The following is a 22307-nucleotide window of genomic DNA, read 5'->3' as shown; positions in this document are numbered from 1 at the left end:
TAAAGGCTAAACAGATGATAATGCTGCAGTATGGATTAGAAAGCAGTAGTAACTGCTTAGAAAAAAGACTACCCCCATCCAAATTGGGGCATTGCTCTGCTATGAATTCAAGCAAGCATCACCCTTCTGACAGCTTCAAAGTTACAGAGCAAAACTGTCTTTTCTTTATTTTTGCCTGTAGAACTGACAACAGAAAATTTGTACGTAATGTCCTTTTACTCTCAAACACAGACTTACAAACACACACCTATCCTATCCTACCTACCTAGACTGATCAGTCCACCGCCTGCTACTTATGACTTTCATCTGCACTATTATAGAAGAATAAACAGATCTCTAGTCAATACTTCTGATTTCCAAATATTTCGAAATAACAGACAAGGGTGAAACAGAGGCGGGGAAGGAGAAAAGAAACCTGCCCCTCCAAAAAAATAAAGTGACCCCCCCATATGACAGTGGCTTTGCTACCATGAAATGAACCTTTGTAAGCACACAAAAGCTACAGAGTCATCTATAAGGGATGTAGATGACCCAAAACCAGGGATGCTACCCAGCTTACTACCTATTCACACATACACTTAAGTCATGCCCTGAGATGTAATAAGACCAGAAAGACTTGAAGCCCCTGGAATACTCAAACACACCCAAACCCTGCTGGTAGCCTCTTGGCTCTCAGGAACCCCAGTCCCAAGAAGCAGTCACACTTGCACCCACCCAGCGGCAGAGGAACACTTCCAGATGCTGGGGGCTGTAGTTTCAGTGCCTTTAACTGGACACAAGTCTGACACTGCCAAGGCACGATTCCTGCCTTATTCCATCTCTTGTCCATTTACTGCTAACTTCTCTCCATGAGCCTGAGCTAACTCAGAAGCTGGATCACGGAACTGATCTACTTCTGAAAACATCCCTCCCCAAGAATAAAAACTTAATGAGAGTAGAAACTGTCAGGACTTAAAGAGGTCCCAAGATGACCTTTTGTAACATTGGGGTAGATCTGTATCCAAATATCCATGTAAGCACAGTCTGAAAAGATGGAGGACAAGAAAGTTAATTAGCATGGACATTACCTCCTCAAAAAGGGTTGAAATGTAACTGCTCTGTATTTATAAAAGATTTTTCTTTACTTAAGCCAATCATCACACTATGCCTACTATCTCTTAGGCTTATAATATACATTAAAGGAACAGCTGCTACCAGTCCAACTCAGATCTACATAGGGTAAGTTGCATGGGGAAATGCATCTTCAAAAAAAATAGCAGACAGCCTACTATGATAACTATATATATAAGAAAAAAGAACAGTGAAACACAGTAGAGGTCCACTGTGTTGTCCCCATCAGAACACTTTCCATGCAACATCACCAGAAGACATAACATCACCACAGATCCTGTATAAAGTGACATAGCTCAAGGTATGCAGCTCTCATAAGTTTCTCAAACTTCAGTAAGGCCAAGAGCTGGGCCACCTGAGCTTCGTTCCCTTCCCTAAGGAGAGACATGTTCCAGCATGCTTTTGTAACCCTAACAAGCAAGCCGAAGCTAATGTAACTAATTTTTTTCTGTCTTGAATACCTTCAATTTAGCAGATGTCTTTCAACACCTTGATCACATGCTAAATGACTGTCTACTAGTTCAACCATGAACCAGAAAAGGCAATAGAACCACCCTGCTTGTATATTGCACTTGTATATTTTAAAGTACAGAAGAAAATCATATTCCTGGCATTAACTCTATGCCAGCGGAACTCCTCAATTAAGTTGAGCCATTCATCTAGTCTATCACATCTGTGAAGTTCAAAATTAATCTAGCGAAAAATGTGGTATCATAGCTCCATTAAAAACTGCCGTATACATTTACCGAAAACGTATATTTATGCAGATATTACTCCCTCATTTTCATCCTTTTTCCTCCCTCAGTCTGAAAGTACAAGCACTCTCCTTTTCCCAAGAAAAACATAATACTTCCAAATGAATTAGAAAATTTATCATAAAACCAACAACACGCCAAGATCCTGATGTTTTTCATTTCGTTTTGGGACATGCACAAAAAAAGGTTACATAGGGGAAAAAAACAAAACAGAGAGGCAACCTTTTCATTATTACTAACAAAAGGCAGCTGGTGTCTTGCAACATATGCTCCAAGTTTTCTTAGTAAATCATAATTTATTATGATTTGAAATATATTTAAATGGTAGACTACAAAGGCTGGGCTGAAAAGCACCTTCTCGAGAAGGCCACACTGTGAGCATATTAAGGTTCATCTGCATGATAAATATATCAGTAGTAGACCCTGCATTTTCAAAATCTAAGCCTTCATTGAAGAAAGTGAGATTTAAGCAGTGGCAGGCAGAGTGAATTAATTCAACTTCTGTAGTGGACAAAAGATAAATAAAACAAAATAAATCTAAAGACACCAATAATCCATGCAAAGAGCTTTAAGACACTGTTCACTCGAACTTTTAAGCATGACTGTGCACATCTCAGAATATACCAACACACATTTGCCTTGAAAAAGTAATTTATTTTTAAGGACAGTCTGTGCTGCCAAAAATCTGTACATTTTCCATGATGTTTCATTAAATGGATCACTATCCTCAGAGCAAAATGTATGGCTTTTTAAGCTGCTGAATTTAGAGTACTGCAGGTTTAAAATTAATTTTTTTCCTTCAATACAGTGGCTATTTGGTCTGAGAAACTGGAAAGAGCACATTATGCAGCCTAGATAAAAGCCACAAGTCATATTAGGATGAAAATTACAAGGTAACATGGAGAGAAACCATTGTCACAGCAGCAAGACCATTTTCATCACATTTCACGTTCTCAGCAAAGGCCAAACTATTTTTTTCTTTTTAAAATCACAGGCATCTCTGGCAGCTCAACAAACCCCTTAACAAATCTTCAGACGCTCTCACCAAGGACAAAGAGTAGAGAGGGAGGGAACCACTGCTGTAAGTCCTGCCTGCTGCTCAATTCTGTCTGGTGTGGGCCCCAGGGCAACACGCACAGAAGGATTATCAGAGACTGCGGTAGGGAGCCAAGCAAATAAGTAAAAATGAAGATGGGGCAGTCATTTCATAGCTCAGAAAAGAGGGGACTTGAGGACGGATTTGAAGTTGGAAGTTGTGGGGTGAATTACTGTAGTCACATTCCAGCTTGTACTGGATTTACCCAAGAAGCGGCTTTGGGACACACCAGCACCTTACCTAAACACATGGTATAAACACAGAAGATTTGAGAAAATGACAAGATCATTTTTGGAGGTATTACAGTATGACATCAGAAAGGTCAACACTGTATAGCAACACAGTAGCTATGATTAATTACCTGTTACCTGTATTTACTGCTCCATGTAACACAAAGGTATAATTAAGAGCATAATAGAATGCATTGATAATTTGTTTGTGGGTTGTTTTTTTTATTATTTCTGCGAAGGACTTCTGTCAGAAATACACATTCTGTGCAAAACAGCCATGAATCTCAGTGAAGTTTCAATAGAAAGTGGACATGTCATGACTTTACAAAAGAAACCAAGCAGTCACGATGTTGTTTCAGGGATGTTAGGTGTAACACCTGCCAAAGCCAACACACACTCTATATCTGAAAGCTATTCTAAGCATTCAGCCAAAGATCACACAGTGAGCTAGGTGCTGATTAAAAGGTACAGCCAGATCTCCAGGCTCCCAGGTTTACACTCCAACTGCTCAACCACGCAGCCAATATCCAGACCCAAACTAGTTTTATGACAGTTTTGGTTTGGTCTTGAAAAAAAACAAACCAAAAACCAACAAAGACTCTTCAGAACCATTCCTTTCCATTCTGTTTAATACCATGCATACTTAAAATGGAAATGAGCATCTCCATATTAAATCAAGTAGGGGAAAAAAAAACATGCATTACACAAAATGATTTTTTGCCAGCTGTGAGTGTTGGTTTTTTTTTTACAATTAATTTTGGACACTGAGTTCAGCACAGATGGCAAAATAATCTTAGTCCTTCAAGGAACTCATATAATGTATCCTAATTGCTAGGCATAAAATTCAGCATATAGTAGCTGTTCAGAATTGCTTATATAATAAAACACGCACCAATACCTTCCATTCCTTTGAAACAGTGAACTGAGCACACCTAAATTAACTTCCTACTCTGCATATTCATGTGGCTCTGAAAACATATACTTTGCCAAAGGGCAGGCTTCTAGATTATTTTTATGAAAACTGTTTAGCATGGCAAGGAGCTGACTGGTCTCCAGAACACACTTTCCTCTAAATGTAAGGTACCATCCCAACACTTGAATGTGAGTGGGTGGGAGTACCCAGGTTCTCCTGCAAAATGACAAAATGTAAAATTCCTGAAGCAGTAGTCCCCACCTGTTTTGAGGCATCAGAAAAACACCCACTAGAGCTGTGAGGAAGAAACTTACCCCAGGAGGCTAGCTATCCAGTAACTGTGTTTTTCCAACAACTCCCTCAAACAGCTGGTACTGCTTTGTCAGCAGCAGGACTAGATTGACCGAGTGTTTGATTTGAAGTGTCAGCTAGTACAGTCAAAATACCTTAATGATGATGGCAAATATGCAGGTGTAACCACTCCATTTACATTAATGCAGCTGTGTTCTAGCACCTGCATCACCTGCATTTGACAGCTGTTGGCAGATATGACCCACGCCATTTTACTTTTCAATAACAGGTACAATTAATATTAGTGGCATCCTAGCTAGTCTGAGATTAAAAGATACCACTAGTAACTTGTACTTCTCTAACCAGCAAGTCATCCCAGCTAATAGTTTGATTCTGCTATATTTGATAAAATGAAAAGCACCCAGCTTAGGCTGAACGTGCGGATTTGAAGGCAGAAGAGATGGATGTGGTCTGCTTCCAGAACCACCACTTGGGACTTCAGTGGCAGAGTTTAACTGAACTTAAGGAATTCAGAGGGCAGTATTCAAGTATCTTCTGTTTCCTTTCAAATAAGTAATGTACAGTCTGAGCTTTGCCATCTTCAAACTCTGTGATGTGTTGTCCAAATCTAAACTCAGACAGTGCCTGTGCTGCACTGAGCTCCCACTCAAAAGAAGCAAAGCAACAACAAGAAACATAAATCTTTAAAACATGTAGGTGGTTCTGATTATTCTCTGTTCCTCTCTTTCTGTTCCTGCAATACTCCTCTGCTGGTACTTCCTTCATCTTCAACATCCATCTACGCTGACAGTGGACAAGAGGCAATGATGACAATCTCAAGGAAAAGATACAAGGCTTCCAGTACATGTCTACAGAAGAAACCTAGTTATCCCATACTCCATGCACCTTCCAACCCAGTGCTTTGCCCACCACTCAGGCATCAGGCCTTGCACTGTCAGGAAAAGCTCTTTTAAAACAGCTTACAAGGAGGCAGAGGAATGCATCTGGCTGCAAGTTCTGCTGAAAGGGGAGATACTATTTTTTAGATGTACCTTTAAGTAGGAAAACAAAGACAGAGAATACAAGAGTACCATCTTGAATAGGAGTTTCCTGTACTAGCTTTGTGTTATTTTGGAGCCAAGGAGCCACAGAGCAAGATCTCTACTGTACTTGCTCATTGAGTTTCTGCCCAGTTCGCTCCTTTCAGTACATCCCTTCTGGTCTTTCCTCGGTGTAGGAGGAACTGGGTGCATAGTCTAACTCTGCAGGATTTACCATGTTAGAGCATTATCTCTTGCATTACAACCATAATCTCAATGCCTGGCACAGTGCCACACATGGTATCTGCAACAAAAACCATGACAGACAGATTTCTCATTAGCGGTGCAGGGCAAAAAAAGAAAAAAGCAACCAAAAAACCCCCCCATATTTAACTTCCTTTGCTCCCTGTCATTTTAGGGCTTTGCTTAGAGCTGGGGAAAAAGCCCAGCACCTCAATAGAGCAGTAGTGCAGTACTAACAGCTGCTGCTACAGCAAGACCAAAGAACCAAAGAAGTTGCTGTGGTGCCAGGGAGCATGGAGAACACAGATTCAGGCAGAGTACTTGAATGCTTGATTAGTAGAGCATATATGCTCAGGCTCTGCCTATACGGAGACAAAAACGCATTCCAAGAAGCAGCAGTTGTTCTTTTGGGGGAAAAACCACCATGAACAGGGGAGGGAGGGAGAGAAGGAGGGAGAGATGGAGGGAGAAAGGGAGGGAGGTGAGGGAAAGGTTGAGGTCCACAAAAGTAACCAAAGAGGAGATCTTTACTTTCATACTATTCCAAAGCAACATACCACAAATAAATATCACCTCTCAGCCTTGATGCCTACCCTATTGCTTACTGCTAACTGGAAAACACAAATTAATGCAAATTTACCCTGCTCTCAGGGCCTAAAAGAAAGCAGTGTCTCACAGCCAAGGTAAACCACAGAAGGGGAAAACCACCTCACTAGTTACCCCAGGACGCTAAGCATATTTGGATCACCAAGCAGCAAGAGGTTCCCCACAGCCAAGACACCACCCTGAGTGGCATTTACCAGCACTTCTCTACAAATTCATTTCCTTGGTGGAAGTGACTCTTTGGTAGAATATGACTCTTTAGTTTCTTTTGTTAGGTCACAGAAAAGTTGAACAGAAGCAAAGAACTAGTGCCCTTCCCCGGGCAAAGACAGAACCCACTACGCTACAGACCCTACCACAGGGGTGTGGGGAAGCTGGGAGGATTATGGGGGAGAATTGTATAGAACTGGGAGCTTCTTCTGATTCTGCTGGGCTGGATGAACTTCCATGAGGCTTTTCATTTTAACTTGCTGTCAGCAGATCCAGCCTTCCTAAAATTCATCATAATTTTTAGCCAGTATTCAAAAAAACAGGGGCAGGACAGCCAGGACATCATTTCCTCGTGAACAAACAGAAAACCTACTAGTGAGCACAGCAAAGAAAGGTTTTTTTCAGCCAGATTTCCACATTTTAACACAGCACATAAGAATTACTCACTTCAAGTTAATGAAAGCACACTGTATGATCACACACACATTAACATTGATTAACTAAAGCCAGTAGGATTCCCATCCCATTTTTAGGGAGCAGACCCGCCAGCACCTCGCCCCACGACAGGGCAGAATGCCCTAAGCTATGCTTTTAACTGTAGCTAAATAGACCCTAAAATTGTGACACGTTGATCTAGCATTAAGCTAGTGAACTGTGAACACAAATTAAGGCTACCACCACACTAGAGTTTAAATGTTTACCCTTAAAAGCCCAAAAAAACCAGAAGGTCTCTACTCCTCCATTTTTCCAGTCAGCAGAAAATTTCAGATTTGCAAAAAAATTCAGATGAAAAGGGACCTAACAGAAGTCATCCAGACTTGCTCCAACCAGGGCTTGCATCTAAGTCAGATCAAACTTGCTTGGCCTCTTGCCCAGTTCAGCTCTCCCAGTCTCCTAAGATTGGGACTCCACAGCCTGCCTGGGTGCCTGTGCCACCACACAGCCACTCTCACAGCAAAGAAATTTTTCCTTATATTCAGTCAAAATTTTCCTTATTATTCCCTTCATCTAACAGTATAGAGCTACTACCTTCCCACTGCTTTTGCTTTTTCTTTCCTCCTCCCTTTGTTTCAAAATTTCAAAATCACTTGCACTCAGCAGAGATTTCCAGTTCCAAACCCTTGTTCTGGAACCCTTCCCTACCTGCAGCACTTGCAACTGAACTGCCAACGTACTCAGCTATTCTGATGATAACAAAGCCAGTGGGGAAGTGGACACTTTGGAAGGGAGAACCACCCTGCAAGAAGACCTGAATAGGCTATAGAAAGGTGGGCTAACAAGAAAATGTTAAAATTTACCAAGGACAAGTGTAATGTCTTGCATCTGAAAAAACATAATCCAGGAGTGCAGCACAGGCTGGCATCTACCTGGCTGGAGAGTAGCTCTGTGGAAAGGAACTTGGTGGACCTGGTGGACTAAAGCTCAATATGACTGAAAGGTGTGCTGCTGCAACAAAACAGGATGGTGGGGTGCATCAGCAAGGGCATCACCAGCAGAGACAAAAAAGTCATTAACCCACTCTACTCGGTGCTTGTCAGGCCACATCTGGAATACTGTGATCAGTTTTGGTCCCTGCTGTACAAAAAAGATGTGGACAGGGTGGAGAGGGTCCAGAGAAGGGACACAAAGATGGTCAAAGGACCAGGAAGCCTGCTGTGTGAGGAGAGGCTGAGAGAACTGGGCTTGCTCAGCCTTGAGAAAAGGAGGCTTAGGGGACCTTATCACCATGTTTCACTATTTGGAGGGCAGTTAGAAAGATGGAGACTCCCTTTTTCACAAGGAGTCATATGGAAAAGATGAGAGGTAATGGTTACAAGTTAATCCTGAGGAGATTCCAACCAGACACAAGACAAAAATTCTTCACAATGAGAACATATAGCCACTGGAATAATCTCCTCAGGCAAGTGGCGGATTCCTCAACATTGGACACTTTTAAGATGCAGCTGGACAGGGTTCTGGGCCATCTTGTCTAGATCACGCCTTTGCCCAGAAAGGTTGGATTAAACGATCCTTGAAGTCTCTTTCAACCTGGTATTCTATGGTTCTACGATACATGCCTTCAAATGCCCCAAGCTTCCTGTAAATTCATGTGTTTGTTTCTACAACTTAAAGACTTACTATCTTGTAGACTTTTATTCACTGATTCTCTACTTACATCACCTCATCCCTTTCCTAACTCTCAATAATTTCACTATGCATAAATCAACTTTATGCACATAAATCAAAGGAGACAACAGAAAAATCAGAAGAAGTCTCTGAAACTTTACTAGTAGGTTAGGTTTGGTATTACTGTTAGTGGTAAACAAAAATACTATGAATTTCACAAGTAATACACTTAGTAAAAGCACAAACCTATTGGAGTATTTTAATAGTACTGCAATATCTTCCTTAAAAATGAATATTCTAGGCCAAAAAGCCAAAATTCAGGAAAAAAAAAAATACGAACAAAATACTGCAAGAAAGAGAACAACAATAAAAGGGGTGAAAGGACAGGAATAAAGATGCTAAGAGAGCAGAGATCTGAAGAGTGAATTATCTTGCTTTCTAAAGAACCATTTTCACAAGAATTGGTTTGACATTTAAGAAGCAAGATAGCTACTGCTATGACAATAAGCAATAGCCCCTGCTTAAAAAAAAAAGGCAGAGATGGTATTGAAAGACATAAGGACTAAAGCGACTCAAGACGTGCCCTTTTGTTTCATGGCATGAAATCTGCATTTTCTTTTCAAACTGTCACACAGTGGTATGAGGTTATCATGCTATCACAGCACGGAGACAAAACAAAATTAGTTCTGCAATCTGTTCTTAGGACATAAGCTAGTGGGTAATAAGTTTCTGCTCTCAAATATGAAATCAGTCATTATGACTTCATCTGTAGGGCAAACTTTTTCTATTAAGAAACTCTGAATGGTTCAGTGTGCAGCAGAGACCAATCAGTCTGGAGTGACCCATTGTACCTCACTATCATGGTAGGATGACAAAAGACGTGTTACAGCTGACTCTTTTGAGATCAGCCCAGAAAGAACAAGAGCATTTCAGATAATAAACTGTCACCTTAGCTTTTAAGTAAGAAGTTCATTGTGCATATACTATACAAAATTATCCCCCAAGGGCAGAAGACAGAGGGACAAAATTGTCCAACAGTCTCAGTGACCTTCAGCAATCAGGTTTTGCAGCTGTTCTAACAGGCTCTGGGAAGAACCTCTTTAAAAAGGACAAAAGGGCAGTAGAACAGAAGAGTAAAAAAAAAAAAGAAAGGGAAGGTCCCTGCAGAGACTCAGCCGCCTGCAATTCAGTGCTTCAGAAGAACCGTTGTTGATGTTCCTAAGGACAGTACTTACTTCCTGGCAGTACTGAAGAATCCCTTCCTTTGTCCCAATACAGGTCTTGGTGCCAGAGGGGTCCGATTCCCACTTTCCATTCTGCACATTCATGTGCATATTGAGTTTCCCACAGAACATGGCAATTTGAGGCTCTGCCAACAACCCAGCATTTCCATCTGCAGGCACCTAGGAGAAGAAAAAAAAAAATTAATCTCACATCTGACAGATCAGCCCATTCAAAGCAGGAAGAGATCAAATAAGCCTGAACCAAACACTAGGCTTACCCACCCATAGCAGCAAAAGCTGAAATTGTTTGATTTTGGGCAGATTTGAGAAATGCAAAGAAGGTATTCCTAGTCATCCAGAACACAATAGTAACACAGTTTAAAGCTGTAAACGAAGTCTTCTGGGGCCCAAAATGATCACCTTATCAAGCTCGGCATATAGGTGAGGAGGAGGAAGGGTGTCTGCTGTGTGCATGTTACTAACACTTAGCAAAAAGTAACAAGTTTTCCTCAAGAGTTTCCTGGAAAAAAACCAAAACCACAAAAACCCACAAACAATAGAGCACACAGGCTGTATTTCATAACCTCTTATAAAGGTGGTGGGTTAAAAGCATCAGCTTCCACTGAAGCATTGTTTTGACTGAACCTTAAAATACCGGATCTGGGGTGCTATCAACATGAGACTGCTCACAGCAGAGTACTACAGAACGCCACCTACAGAACAAGCATTCAGATACCCAGGCTTAGTACAGGCTTTTCCTCCTCGCCTCCTGTGGACACGCTACCCAGCACCACCCCGCTACCTCCCTCCTCCAAACACCAGAGCTGGGGTACGGAGCCAAAACATCAGAGCTGCCCTCAACCATCTCCCAATTGAAAGCAATTCTGGAATATCTGTGAGTTTCCTACCTGCATTTATAAACGGATTCAACCCTTCTTTCCCACAAACCTCAACACCAGTTTGAACCCCTCCAGTGGGACCATGGTTAAGGCAAAACCTTCTTCAGCCAGGTTCTGAAGAAGGCTTCCAGAGGCAGCCAACCTCAGGAGGTATAAGCTGGAAGCACTTGCTTCAGTTTTACAACTTGAGAAACACAACGCACATAAGTCCCCCCTTTGGGAGAAGAGAAGTCAATGGCTCCCCACCGCCCTCAGGCTCCAAAGGCGAGCTCATGGCATTCGAGGTACAGCACAGCATGCAATTATGTTCAAATATCTATTTTTAACTTTGAATCTTTTAGCTAGAATGTTTCTCAAGGGGAAAATTAAAAACATTTTAAAAATTCATGAAAAATCGAAGAAACAGAATTAGTGCCTTACAAAAGGTAAGCAAACCCTGCGCCTTGGTTCCCCACTCCGGGTTTAAACAAACACAAAAATACTTCATGAATTATGCCTACAGTAATAAAAAAAACAGCACACCAAGAAACGTTGCAGGAGTCAACATCTAACCACACTTACACAGTAGCTCAAAACTGGAAGTCAAAATACCATAATTAAAAGTAGAATTTATTTTTTTTTTTTTTTTTTTTTAGAAAAGAAGAGAGCAGTTATTTTCCTGCCTCCATTAAGACATTAAAATGTTACCATAATTTAGCTTAAAAAAAATACAATGAAGGAACATTTCTACTGGCAGAGAGTTCTTTTTACTATCTCAATTTATCTTCTTGTGTGGAACTATTAAGTTCTGTACAATTTAAGAGTAAACCATCATTGCCCTTCCACTGGGTTATCAGAGAGTTTTCCAATAACTGGGATAACACCTGGTCTGGCTCACCTTGACCAGTACAACTATCACATGCTCACTCCTTCCAACATCTTCAGAAACTCCAGAGAACATCTTAAACATAACATATCTATGACAAGTACTTGCAAAAAAAAATCCTCAAAATTAATGATTATTTTTTTCTCTATACATGCAACACAACCCTGTCAAAACTTCAGTAAAAATAGAAGCAAGTCATTCCCCAGGTGATGTGTGAATGTGAACCCTATTCACAGTCAGCTCCTCCAACTGGGATCTCTACTACATTAATAAAGCACACAGCAGTCATACTGTGGTGGATTTCAATTTTGTTTTCTTCACTCAAAATCATAAGTTGTAAATTTATGAAGACCTTGATTTGTAGCTTTAGAATAGGGAGTAATTTTGATATTTTTTGCCTTAGCTAGGAAGGCAGCTGAAGTTGGGAAAATAAAACGTGGAGGTTTACTTGGAGTGCCATCCAACATGACAACAGATGACTGTCTACTTAAAATCTCATTCCCTTGAGAAAAAACATGACATCTCCCAGTTTAATGAGATTACCAGAACAAGTCATGATCACATTTAGCTTTCTATATTTCAAACTGACAGGGCCACACTAATGAACTGCTCAGCATAGCACTTCATCTTATTGATTAGGACAGCTAAATGTTTCTAATCATAAAGAAATACTGGAGCAATTAACAGATGCTGTAAACAGAACTAAAGCATTTATATCACTATCATGAATAATTCAAATACTCAACTGCCCAAGTTGAACTGTGTTAAGAACATTCTTAAAGTAAGGATGGTAGGTTAATGGATTTGTCTGTTACACCTCCAGCTAAGATCCAACATTGAGCTTTCAAGTTAACTTTTTGTGAATACCTGGAGTGAAAATATCTTTTAAAAGGTTAGTTTTTTTTTTTTTTAAAAAAAAACTCAAATATTAATTTATTTAATATCTGAAGATGAGCACTTGCTACTGCTGTGTAACCCTGATGTTTAAACTACAAGCCTCTCACCTTTAATAACAATAAGCAGCAATTTATGCATTGCATTTTCAGCACGTTACCCACAGAACTGCAAGAGTTAACAGACGAACAAATTCACTTTTAAGACACCCTTTGTACTATCTCCCTGCTCTTTTAATAAATATGCCTCTAATCCAAGATTTTTTGCCATCTGATATTTTATTTCTGAAAAAAAAAAGTTGATCTGCTATGGCACTTCTGACTGAAAACTGGCAGCTTCCTGCTTGTCAGGCAATTACTCTTGCTGTAAAATCCACAGGAACAGCCAACACTGATTGAGGCTTTCCAGCAGAGATGACAGTCAAAACACAACAGTCAAACCTAGGAGCATTTTTTCATTCAATGGCAAAGAAAGGGGTATTAACCAGATCTGACGCTGCCCTCATCCATCCCAGATTTAGAGCTTCTGCTGGACCTTTTCATAACACCTGAGCAAGACAATCCTATTAAGATTATATCACTAAAAGGTCTCTCTTCACTCCCTTTTGCAAGCATATGCTTTGTAGCATTGTTACTTCTATTTTCCCAAGAGCAAACATGTCACAAACAGTGGCTGACAGTGTGTTCCCAACATTAAAAAAAAAAAAAAAAAGGAAAACAAATTTTTCAGTTCATTGGCCAAAACCCTGCAGCTACTACATTATGCTATATACTGTATTCAACTGTTCTACATATTGTTTTCCTCTGCAATCATTTCGGATCCAATAAAATTAATAGGAAAAAGGTGAAATCCGTAATGCTAAAAATCCATTCTTGGTCCAAAATAATGATGCTAAATAAGAGATAGTTAAGAAGACTACAGTTGATGGCACATGTTCTGGTTTCTTCCCATTTCTCTACGCAGCCCTCCACAGCAAGCCTATGTAACACAGAGACTTCCGTTAATCTTAACAGAGTGAAGTAGCAAAGGAAAACTTGTTGGCAAGATGCACCACTCTGCTCTTCTTGACGGTGCCCGATCACTGAACCCCAGAGCATTCCCATGGCACCTGCAAGAAAGGGTATCTGGAAGAGATGAGTCCTCATAACCTTGATTCTTTAGGGATCTTTTTTAAGCCAGGGCATATTACCCAATTAAGAGCAGCAAGTTAAAGCAATTAATTCAACAAAGCATTGTTGCTGCTTAGTTTTAAAAGGCTGGTGGATATCAGAGAAGAAAATTAGGGACATGTGAAGCCTTTCAGGCTTCTTTAGTCTAGACTGGCACCCCTGGGGGACTCGGACATTTACTTCTCTCTAACCTGGGGTCTCTCCCACCTACACAAATCCTGGTTTTATAAAAACTCCGTTATGTTTTTAAAAATTCATTATGACAACTAATTCTGAGCTGACAAGGCCTGCACACCAACCAGTAGGCAAGGGACAGTCTAACAAAATTACTGCATACCATTCCATCTCTCAGGCAAACGTTCAGAGGCAACGTTCGCCTCCAACACACTCACCTGCATGTCTCATGCATTTACACAGATCTTCTGCCCTCATCTCCTGCAGCAGCCTTCTGCCATAGCCTTCTGCCTTTCCCAACTTAACAGCCAGCAAGACTGAACACTGAAAGCTTTTCCAGTTGGTGTACCTAAAGTACACCTAGAGTATGCTACCGTTTGACGACTAAGCTTTACCCAACACCACAACTATATTTTCACTAGGATGACACAAGAAAAGCTTTCCAGGGAATGAAAGGTATGCTATAAACTGCTGGTGAGTCTACTGTGAGTTATTTAGGCAAGAGACTAAAGATGTCATTTAAGTGTTGAGTATCACACCAAGAGAAACAACTTTCTCTTCAGGTCCTTCCTTTTGTCTTGAAGACCTTGAGCATCACAGCATTTTGGGAAGAAATACAGTTTGTTTTTTCTCCCAAGGGATTGCATCATGATGATGCTTACTTATTACAGCAATGCCCAAAAGAAAAGACTAAGATAACAATTACTAAGATAACAATTACTTACAAGAGAGGTCTCTAGTCTACACAAGTTGCTGATAAGGCAAAATCTAATAAACTATTATTAATTTTAACATAGACATCCAACAGCAGTTCTATCACAAAGGGGACTGAACAGCAGTATTGGGAGGAGGGAGAGAAGGAAGTAGCACTTCTTTTAAAACTCATACACTTTGGTTAAAAAACAACGCAACAAAAGGCAGAAGAGCGAAATGAGAGATCTGCATGTGATAAGTGGTAAGTGATTCCTCCCATATGCTGTCATAACATTTTAAACACGTTAATTCATGAATCACTGGTCACAAAGGTATATCCAGACAAAATAAGTGAACTGGTGAAGAATTTTATTTATCACTCAAGTTTTCTTCATAGCCAATGGTTTAATTAATTTACATTCATTACCTGTCAAGAAAAAATATCTACATTACAATGCAATTAAATAATCTAGAGCATGGATGTACACAGATAAGCAGCTTCTATACAGTAATGCCAAGTAACATAAAGCTACAGTCCAGTTTGCTACAATAACGCCTGTAGTGGTAAATCTCTCCCTGACTAATCCTAAAGCTCTCAGGCAGATTAGTCTTCCAAAGAACAACTCAAGCGACACAAATTACATTAACAGCAACTATTTGCTTTATTAGTATTCTGCTAAAGTAAAAACTCCAAGCATATTAATGAAACTGTAATCACATATTATTTTGTCTGCTTTGCATATGACCTCGAAGAATTAGCATGTGCTTTTTTCCTGCCTCTTGGCAAATCATTAAATTACAGTTAGACCAATTAGCACACTGTCTCAAGCTAAGGCCAGAAGTTAAGCTCTGGTTTTCAGAGCACATTAAGTTTTCAAAGACTAAATAAAACACTACTCATCACTTTTACAAGACATCTAGATCAGAGATCAATTTCTAGAGCAGGAATTACCTAAATCTGAAAAATAGCAACTACAGGATTCTGAAAAAAATGTCACGAGATGTTAATGCACCAGCCTAACATTTTCTATACAGAAAACAAAATTATTTGTTATAATTTTTTTAATTATTAACTTCCAGAAGCGTAGTAGTCAGGGTACAAGTTCTGACAGAAATGATGCACACTGAAAGGCTGACATCAGGCTCTCCCTTAAAGATTATCAGCATTTCAAAGGTCTGTCTCCCAGTGGCAAGACTCATTTCACCTCAAGTTGTGTGCATCATCCTCCATTACCTTTCCTTCAGATGAGCAGCTAGATGACGAAGTGTTTAAAATATTACTAGAAAGCAATGAAATTTAAAATACTACTAGTCTTAATGAGAAAGCACAATAAAAACTCATTCTTTAGATGGGGATACTCAAAAAAAAAAAAAGAAAGTCAAGACAACACTAAAGACTGGGATCAGAAGACCACTCTGTAAGAGAAAGCCCATCAGGTATACAACTGTTTACTACTTATAAGTGGTTATAATAAGGAAAAAAGATGGTCATAATCCAGCTGTTTTCCCATCAGATTATGTCAAAGGAATATTTACAAACCTGGTAAAATTAGAACAAAAAAAGAAGTCCTGGCAAAGCCACCTCAATTATGCTTAACTACTGGAGCCTGTCTTTGAAAAGAGGTATTTCATGGTACTTTTCTGTTTGAAAGGAAAAGCCGTTATTCCAAGTATTTATTTGATGTAAAAATGTTGACTTAAAACACATAATAGAAAAAATAAAAAAGATATCACACAAGCATTAAAAGACCAAGATGTTTGTAATCTATTTTGCTCTCATCTTAAGATATAGTACAGAGATGCCTCTTCTCTCCTCTCTTCCAATCTGGTAATTCAGCACATGTATTCGAGGAGAGGTGCAAAGGGTCTTTAGTACCTCCATGTACTCCATGTCCACACAACATACTGGATGTCCTTTATATGATTTCAGAGACACTTCAAAAAGGATTTTGGTAGCAGAGTGCAGAGGACAAAGAAGTTTATCTAATTAGAAAATTTTAAAAGTGAATACTTTCCCGTAACAAAAAAAAAAAAAGCATTTGGAGTTTTTTAGCTCATTACCATTTCATCTCAACATCAAAAGGTCTTTTCTGATCAAACATTATAATTTAAGATAGAAAGCATAGCTCTCTCATCATCTACTCTCCACTGCTTTCTGAGCTACAAAAGTAATTAGTGTATTTGCTAATAGTTCCTTATAACCGCTATTTCAACAACAAGTGTTGGCTTTGTTCACAACTAAGGTTACACTCGGAAACATAGGCTGCAAGGTTTTACCCTCAAGAGGTTTTCCATCAAGGGACCAAAGTAACACACTAGATAACACTCTAGATAACACTGCTACTAACTTATAATTAAGGACTACAATATAATATGAAAATAAGCACCAGGCCTTGTATGTGCTATTATTAAACACAGAAACATCAAAAAACATTCCCCAGAGGTCTCTAGAACCGCTTCTGTGATTTAGGCTGCTTTGCTCTGCAAATACTAACCTGAAGTCACTTTCATAAGGCTTCAAAGTGTATTTTTATTTGTATTAATTGCTTCATTTGCAATTATTTTCGAGCAGAGAACATTCAGTAACAACCTCCATGTCTACAACTTATTCAAGAACAACAAACACCCTCCCTGTTTTAGGACATGATTAAAATAATCTCTCCCTGCTATCCATTTTTAATGCTAACACCAGTTCCAGTCGTTCAACTGAGAAATCAGTGATTACAGATTAAAGATTTAAGAACTTCTGCTGACAATAAAAATCAAAAGGGGGTTCAAACATTGTGAAGAATTAAGCGCACCCAAGTAACGTGCTATCCTTTCAACCCATGCCTGCGCTTCCTCCAAACTCTCCTATGACATTCAGGTCAATATTTGAGGCTTCTTGCTAACTAAAGCAGCGCCAATCTGCAGTCTGCCTCCTCTATGACTATCAACAAAATAAAAGACACTATCTTTGAGGTGGAGCTGCTCATAGATGTTTTTTCCTAAAAAGAACATAGGTAAAAATAAAGTGAGTGTGAAAGGACTTTCTGCTTGGCCTTAACACATTTAGTGAGAAAACATGAGATAACTTTGTTATCCACAGTGGAAAGAGTTTTTTTTCCACTGTGTCTAGTCTGCTGCACCCTACAAGTGAAGATCACTGCTTATTTCCAGAAGCCCACAGTTCAAATGGGGCAAAATGCCATGCTAATATAGACTCCATGCTAATATAGGCTCGCGTCACCAGACAGAACCATGTCTTCTTGCCTGCTGGTTAACCCTCAGCTTTACAGCAGAATGCAAGAGAATACAGACTGCCAGACATCCTATTTAAACCATAAAATACTACTTGTCCTCTTAGTTTTATTAGGTATCTATGCACAAATGTTCTAAAGACTACTGAAATTTAAAAACCTACTCATGTAGACAAGCAATGAAAAATAGCTCTCCTTTTCTTTTAAAGGCACACAGGACAAAAAAAAAAAAAAAAAATAAAGCGCCCAAATTAGAAAAGGAGGAAATATTAAATTACTGTTTCCTCACAACTTTAAACATCGGTGCTTGTCAAAACCACTGAAGATTTTCCATCTAACAACCTCTCCTTAGAGACAAACAGCATCCACGAGTAAGAAGTTGTCAAAATCAACACGAATAATTTAGAAATTGTGTTTTATTGTATAATGTATATATAGAAGCAGCAGCAATTATTGTCATCAACAGTCTACAGGAATAGGCAAAAAACATTTTACTGAATGCTCAGTGAACTGCTTGGTACAGCTGCTCCCTCCTAGAAGACAAACGTTTCTGGCAAAAAGTAATGAAAAGGGCCACTTCCTAAAGGACAGAAACCCTAGGAAGACTCTCATCTGCCTTACAAAAAGCTATTAGATTTGGAGAAGCTCAAGCACTCTGTGAACTAAAAGGCACCTGAATTTGATTGAGAAACAGACTACATTGAAAAGCTTCTGCAAAATTAGAGACATTTATTTGCCCTGACTATAACCTATTTAGCCCAAGTGTAAATACTTGCGTGCAGTTCTCCTGGCCTGCTTCACAAATGGCAATGCCAAAAAAAGTATCACAACAGCGCACTGCCCACTGCTCCACAGCAGCTCAAGGATCACCTATTCCACAAAGACATTAAAAGCAAATCTGTCTCCAAGGCTATAGAGGAAGCAATAGTTTTCTTAAAACTATCTTCCAGCAGCCAAACATTTTCTTTACCCAATGCCCTTCACGAGGTCCTGAGGCATATATTGTATTTATTCCCTGCATCTGTTTTAGTTTTAATAGCTCCCCTCAGGTCACGTTCCAAGCACCAGGAGGGTGCTACACGAACTCAGACTGGGGTGTCTGTCTACCCTGAAATCAAACTAAGTATAAAAAAAAAAAACAAACCAAAAATATGTCAGGACTAAGCACCGTGTTTACAAGGCTATCTTATGGAGCAACTGGGAGGCAAGCACGCCCCTCCTCAAAGAGCTGAGTGACTCAGCAACCAAGTGCTTACACAAGATATTTGCAAGACTTCAGCAGAAATTTTGCTATTATATCTGCAGACCTGCATACCCATGTGCAAACAAACACCCAAGAGAAGAAAGGATTTCCCCAGCTAGGACCTCTGGAAACAAGCAATGAAGAGGACCATGAGAGTAGCAAAAGCCTAGCTCCTGTGCAGAGCTTGTCCAGCTTCACCACACAAACATTTCCATGCTCCTGTGAGAGATTACAATTAAATTACAATTTAGCTACAATCATCAGTATCTCTAAATGCAGTTATAAACGCTAGGAAAGTATTGCAGGGGAGGAGAGCAGTATTCCTAGCAAGTCAGATAAGGTACATTTTTGTGTCAGCTACATGAACACAATAAAAAGACATCTGTCTACAACTGAGTGCAGTATCAAGAGCTTCTCACTCCCCATTAACACTACGCAGGCCCCTACATGGCTGCTTCCAAAAAAAAACGCTAAAACCCACACTCTTCTCACACTCCTTCAAGTTGAATACCTTAATTTAAGGAGAACGTTATGGTCCTTGAGTATGTTCAGAGGAGGGCATCAAAGCTAGTGAGAGGGCTGAAAGGTACATTCTGTGAGTAGAAGCTAAGGACTTTGGGTTTCTCTAGTTTGGAGAAAAGTGGGCTGAGGGGTGGTATAATTGCTCTCTACAGCTTCCTGAGAAGACGGAGAGATGTGCTGATGTCTTCTCCCTGGTACCCTGCCACAGGATGCATGGGAATAGTTCAAAGCTGTGCCTGGGGAGGTTTAGACCAGGCATTAGGAAGCACTTCTTTATCAAGAGGGTGGTCAAACACTGGAACTGGCTTTCTAGAAAGGTGATTGATGCCCCAGGAAGAGGCATTTGGACAACACCTTTAATAATGTCTTTCTCTTTTGGTCAGCCATGAGGTGGTCAGGCAGCTGGACTAGATGATTGCTGTAGGTCCCTTCCAACTGAAGTAGTCTATTCTATAGTAACCTCTACATAAATTTGTTCACAACCAGGCCAGCAAGCAGTTTGCCGCACACAATGACATGCATCACCAAAACCTCAGGGAGGATAATTAGGGGAATGCTCACACCACAAACAGACCCAAACAGGTCTGTTCTGGAGTTATCTTACGAGTTCATAGTCAAATTTATGGATTTTGAAGTTACCCATCAGTGTAACAGTAACTAAAAACCCTCATTCCTACCAGGCCTACCCAGCTTGTAGGTACCTCCACACGGTTTAGTCACATTTTATTATAAAAATTGCTGTTTTGACAGGAAGGAAAATGACAAGTGGGTTGACCAAAACTATCCAAGACGGGGATGACTTGCAGGAAGTACTAAATCTAGTGCAGCACCAACTAACACTTAACATGGGAGAGGGGGAAATTAAAAAAAAAAAAAAATAAAACGCACACACCAAAAAATCAAGGTTTTACAAGCTGAATAAAAAGTACATTAAGAAGGTGGAAGTAAAAAAAAAAAATCCCAATCTTGCTCCTAAGCTGTTCATTTACAGTTTGAAACATCCTTTGGTCTTTTATATGGCTATATATAATTTGTTGACTAATAGCAGCTGGGCAAACAAAGAAAAAAAGAAAAACAAACACAGCAAACCCCCCAAAACCAATTACAGTCAGAATTAAATATCCTTTGTCCCATTTAGAAAAAAGGAAGAAAAAAAAATGCAATCCAGCAGGTGTGCAAGTGTGACAAAAGAGGTATTTAATGATACCAATAAACATGACAAATGTTATGACATCTTTGGATATGTCTACACAATGCACAAATACCATGTACTGCATTTACATCTCATTACCTGAAAGCCTGTCAATACCCCAAAACAAACATAAGGCTCTGTTTTCCAGAGCCAAATTTAGGCTTTCCACTGAAATACATTCATTGTAAACCATCTAATTCCAGCACTATATTTTTCTATTCCAATGCTCAGAGCCACTATCACTTATTTTATCTTAAATAGATACATTAAGCAAAAGGGACTTCTTACAATGGCTTGTAGTGATAGGACAAGGGGCAATGGGTATAAACTGGAGAGGGGGAGATTCAGACTAGACCTAAGGAGAGACTTCTTCCCCATGAGGGCGGTGAGGCACTGACACAGGTTGCCCAGGGAAGCTGTGGCTGCCCCATCCCTAGAGGTGTTCAAGGCCAGGTTGGATGGGACACTGGACAGCCTGGTCCGGTGGGAGGTGTCCTTGCCCATGGCAGGGGGTTGGGACTGGATGGGCTTTAAGGTCCCTTCCAACCTTAACTATTCCACCATTCTAAAAGAAGTGTATTTCACAGACACAGAAACCGACTACAGAACTAATCCAAGCTCAGTAATAATTCCTACCCCTGCAACTCCCTCTGGTAAAAATGAAACTACAAGGTGACAGCAAGTCCCCAAAACACCCTCTAGATAGTATCTAGTTTTCATTGACATTAAAGCACCTTCTTCTTGCAAAAGGGTACCCTAAGCTGTTGTAAGATGTATTCGAAACCTATTTCAATGCATGTGTACCTGTGAAGGATGTGAAAGGGAAAATTACTATATGCTGAGCCAGACTTCATACCACGGGAACAAATCTAAATTATAACTGTAGGTCAAAAATTGAGGAACAAACCTAGTTCAACAAATGTGATAAACAAGTTAACATTTGAGCAGTGTCAGTTTCTCAAATTAAGCATATCAGTAAAATGTCAGTGCTCTGTAATTTACTGACTTATTTTTAAGCCAAATAGCAGTCTTCAGTTTTCAGGAATCCACTTGAAGTAGCTGTTGACTTTAAGATAGCTTCACATCTCATTCATCACATTTCTTGCACTTCATTTGCTTAAGCATCTCAAGGAAGACAAATTCTTCCATATAATATCCTCACTCTTTTTTATGCTATTTCTTTCTTCAACTTTTTCTGCTAAAATGGCATTGCAAAGGGATAGTTTGTAAAAGTACGCCATTCCGTTTGAGGGATGCTTATATCTTACCTCCTCTCCATAAAATTTATTAGCACTCAACCTCTCACAGAATCAGATCTCTAATTTAGAAGCATTTTGCAGAAGGAAAAAAGGAAGGAAACAAGTTATTTAAAGGAGTGTTTATTCTTTCTGGTTCCTATATAGAAGGATGTCCATGGGGGCAAATTTGCAGACTTCATTTACAGTACAGTCTCAGAACAGATGACAATATGGTCTCAAAAGAAACTGTTTAAATGTTTGGACTTGTTATAAATAACAACAAAAACTTTTAAAAAACAGTAAGAAAACCCACAAATATCCAAGTTGCATTTGCAAAAATGACACTTTCATGACTGGTA

General features: G+C 39.7%; 1 protein-coding gene across 3 annotated transcripts in view; it reads right to left on the bottom strand.

The window, feature by feature from the left end:
* The window catches only part of APP (amyloid beta precursor protein), a 216670-nt gene that overhangs the window by 162413 nt on the left and 31950 nt on the right, over positions 1-22307 (bottom strand). For all 3 annotated transcript variants that reach the window (XM_054056832.1, XM_054056833.1, XM_054056835.1), the window contains exon 2: positions 9833-10000. In XM_054056832.1, the coding sequence (XP_053912807.1) occupies positions 9833-10000 (168 nt within the window). The remainder of the gene's footprint in view (positions 1-9832; positions 10001-22307) is intronic.

This window comes from Cuculus canorus, chromosome 1 (assembly GCF_017976375.1).
Source record: "Cuculus canorus isolate bCucCan1 chromosome 1, bCucCan1.pri, whole genome shotgun sequence".
Taxonomy (NCBI): domain Eukaryota; kingdom Metazoa; phylum Chordata; class Aves; order Cuculiformes; family Cuculidae; genus Cuculus; species Cuculus canorus.
Note: the sequence above shows the minus strand (reverse complement) of the source record. Positions and strands in the feature narration are given on the sequence as shown.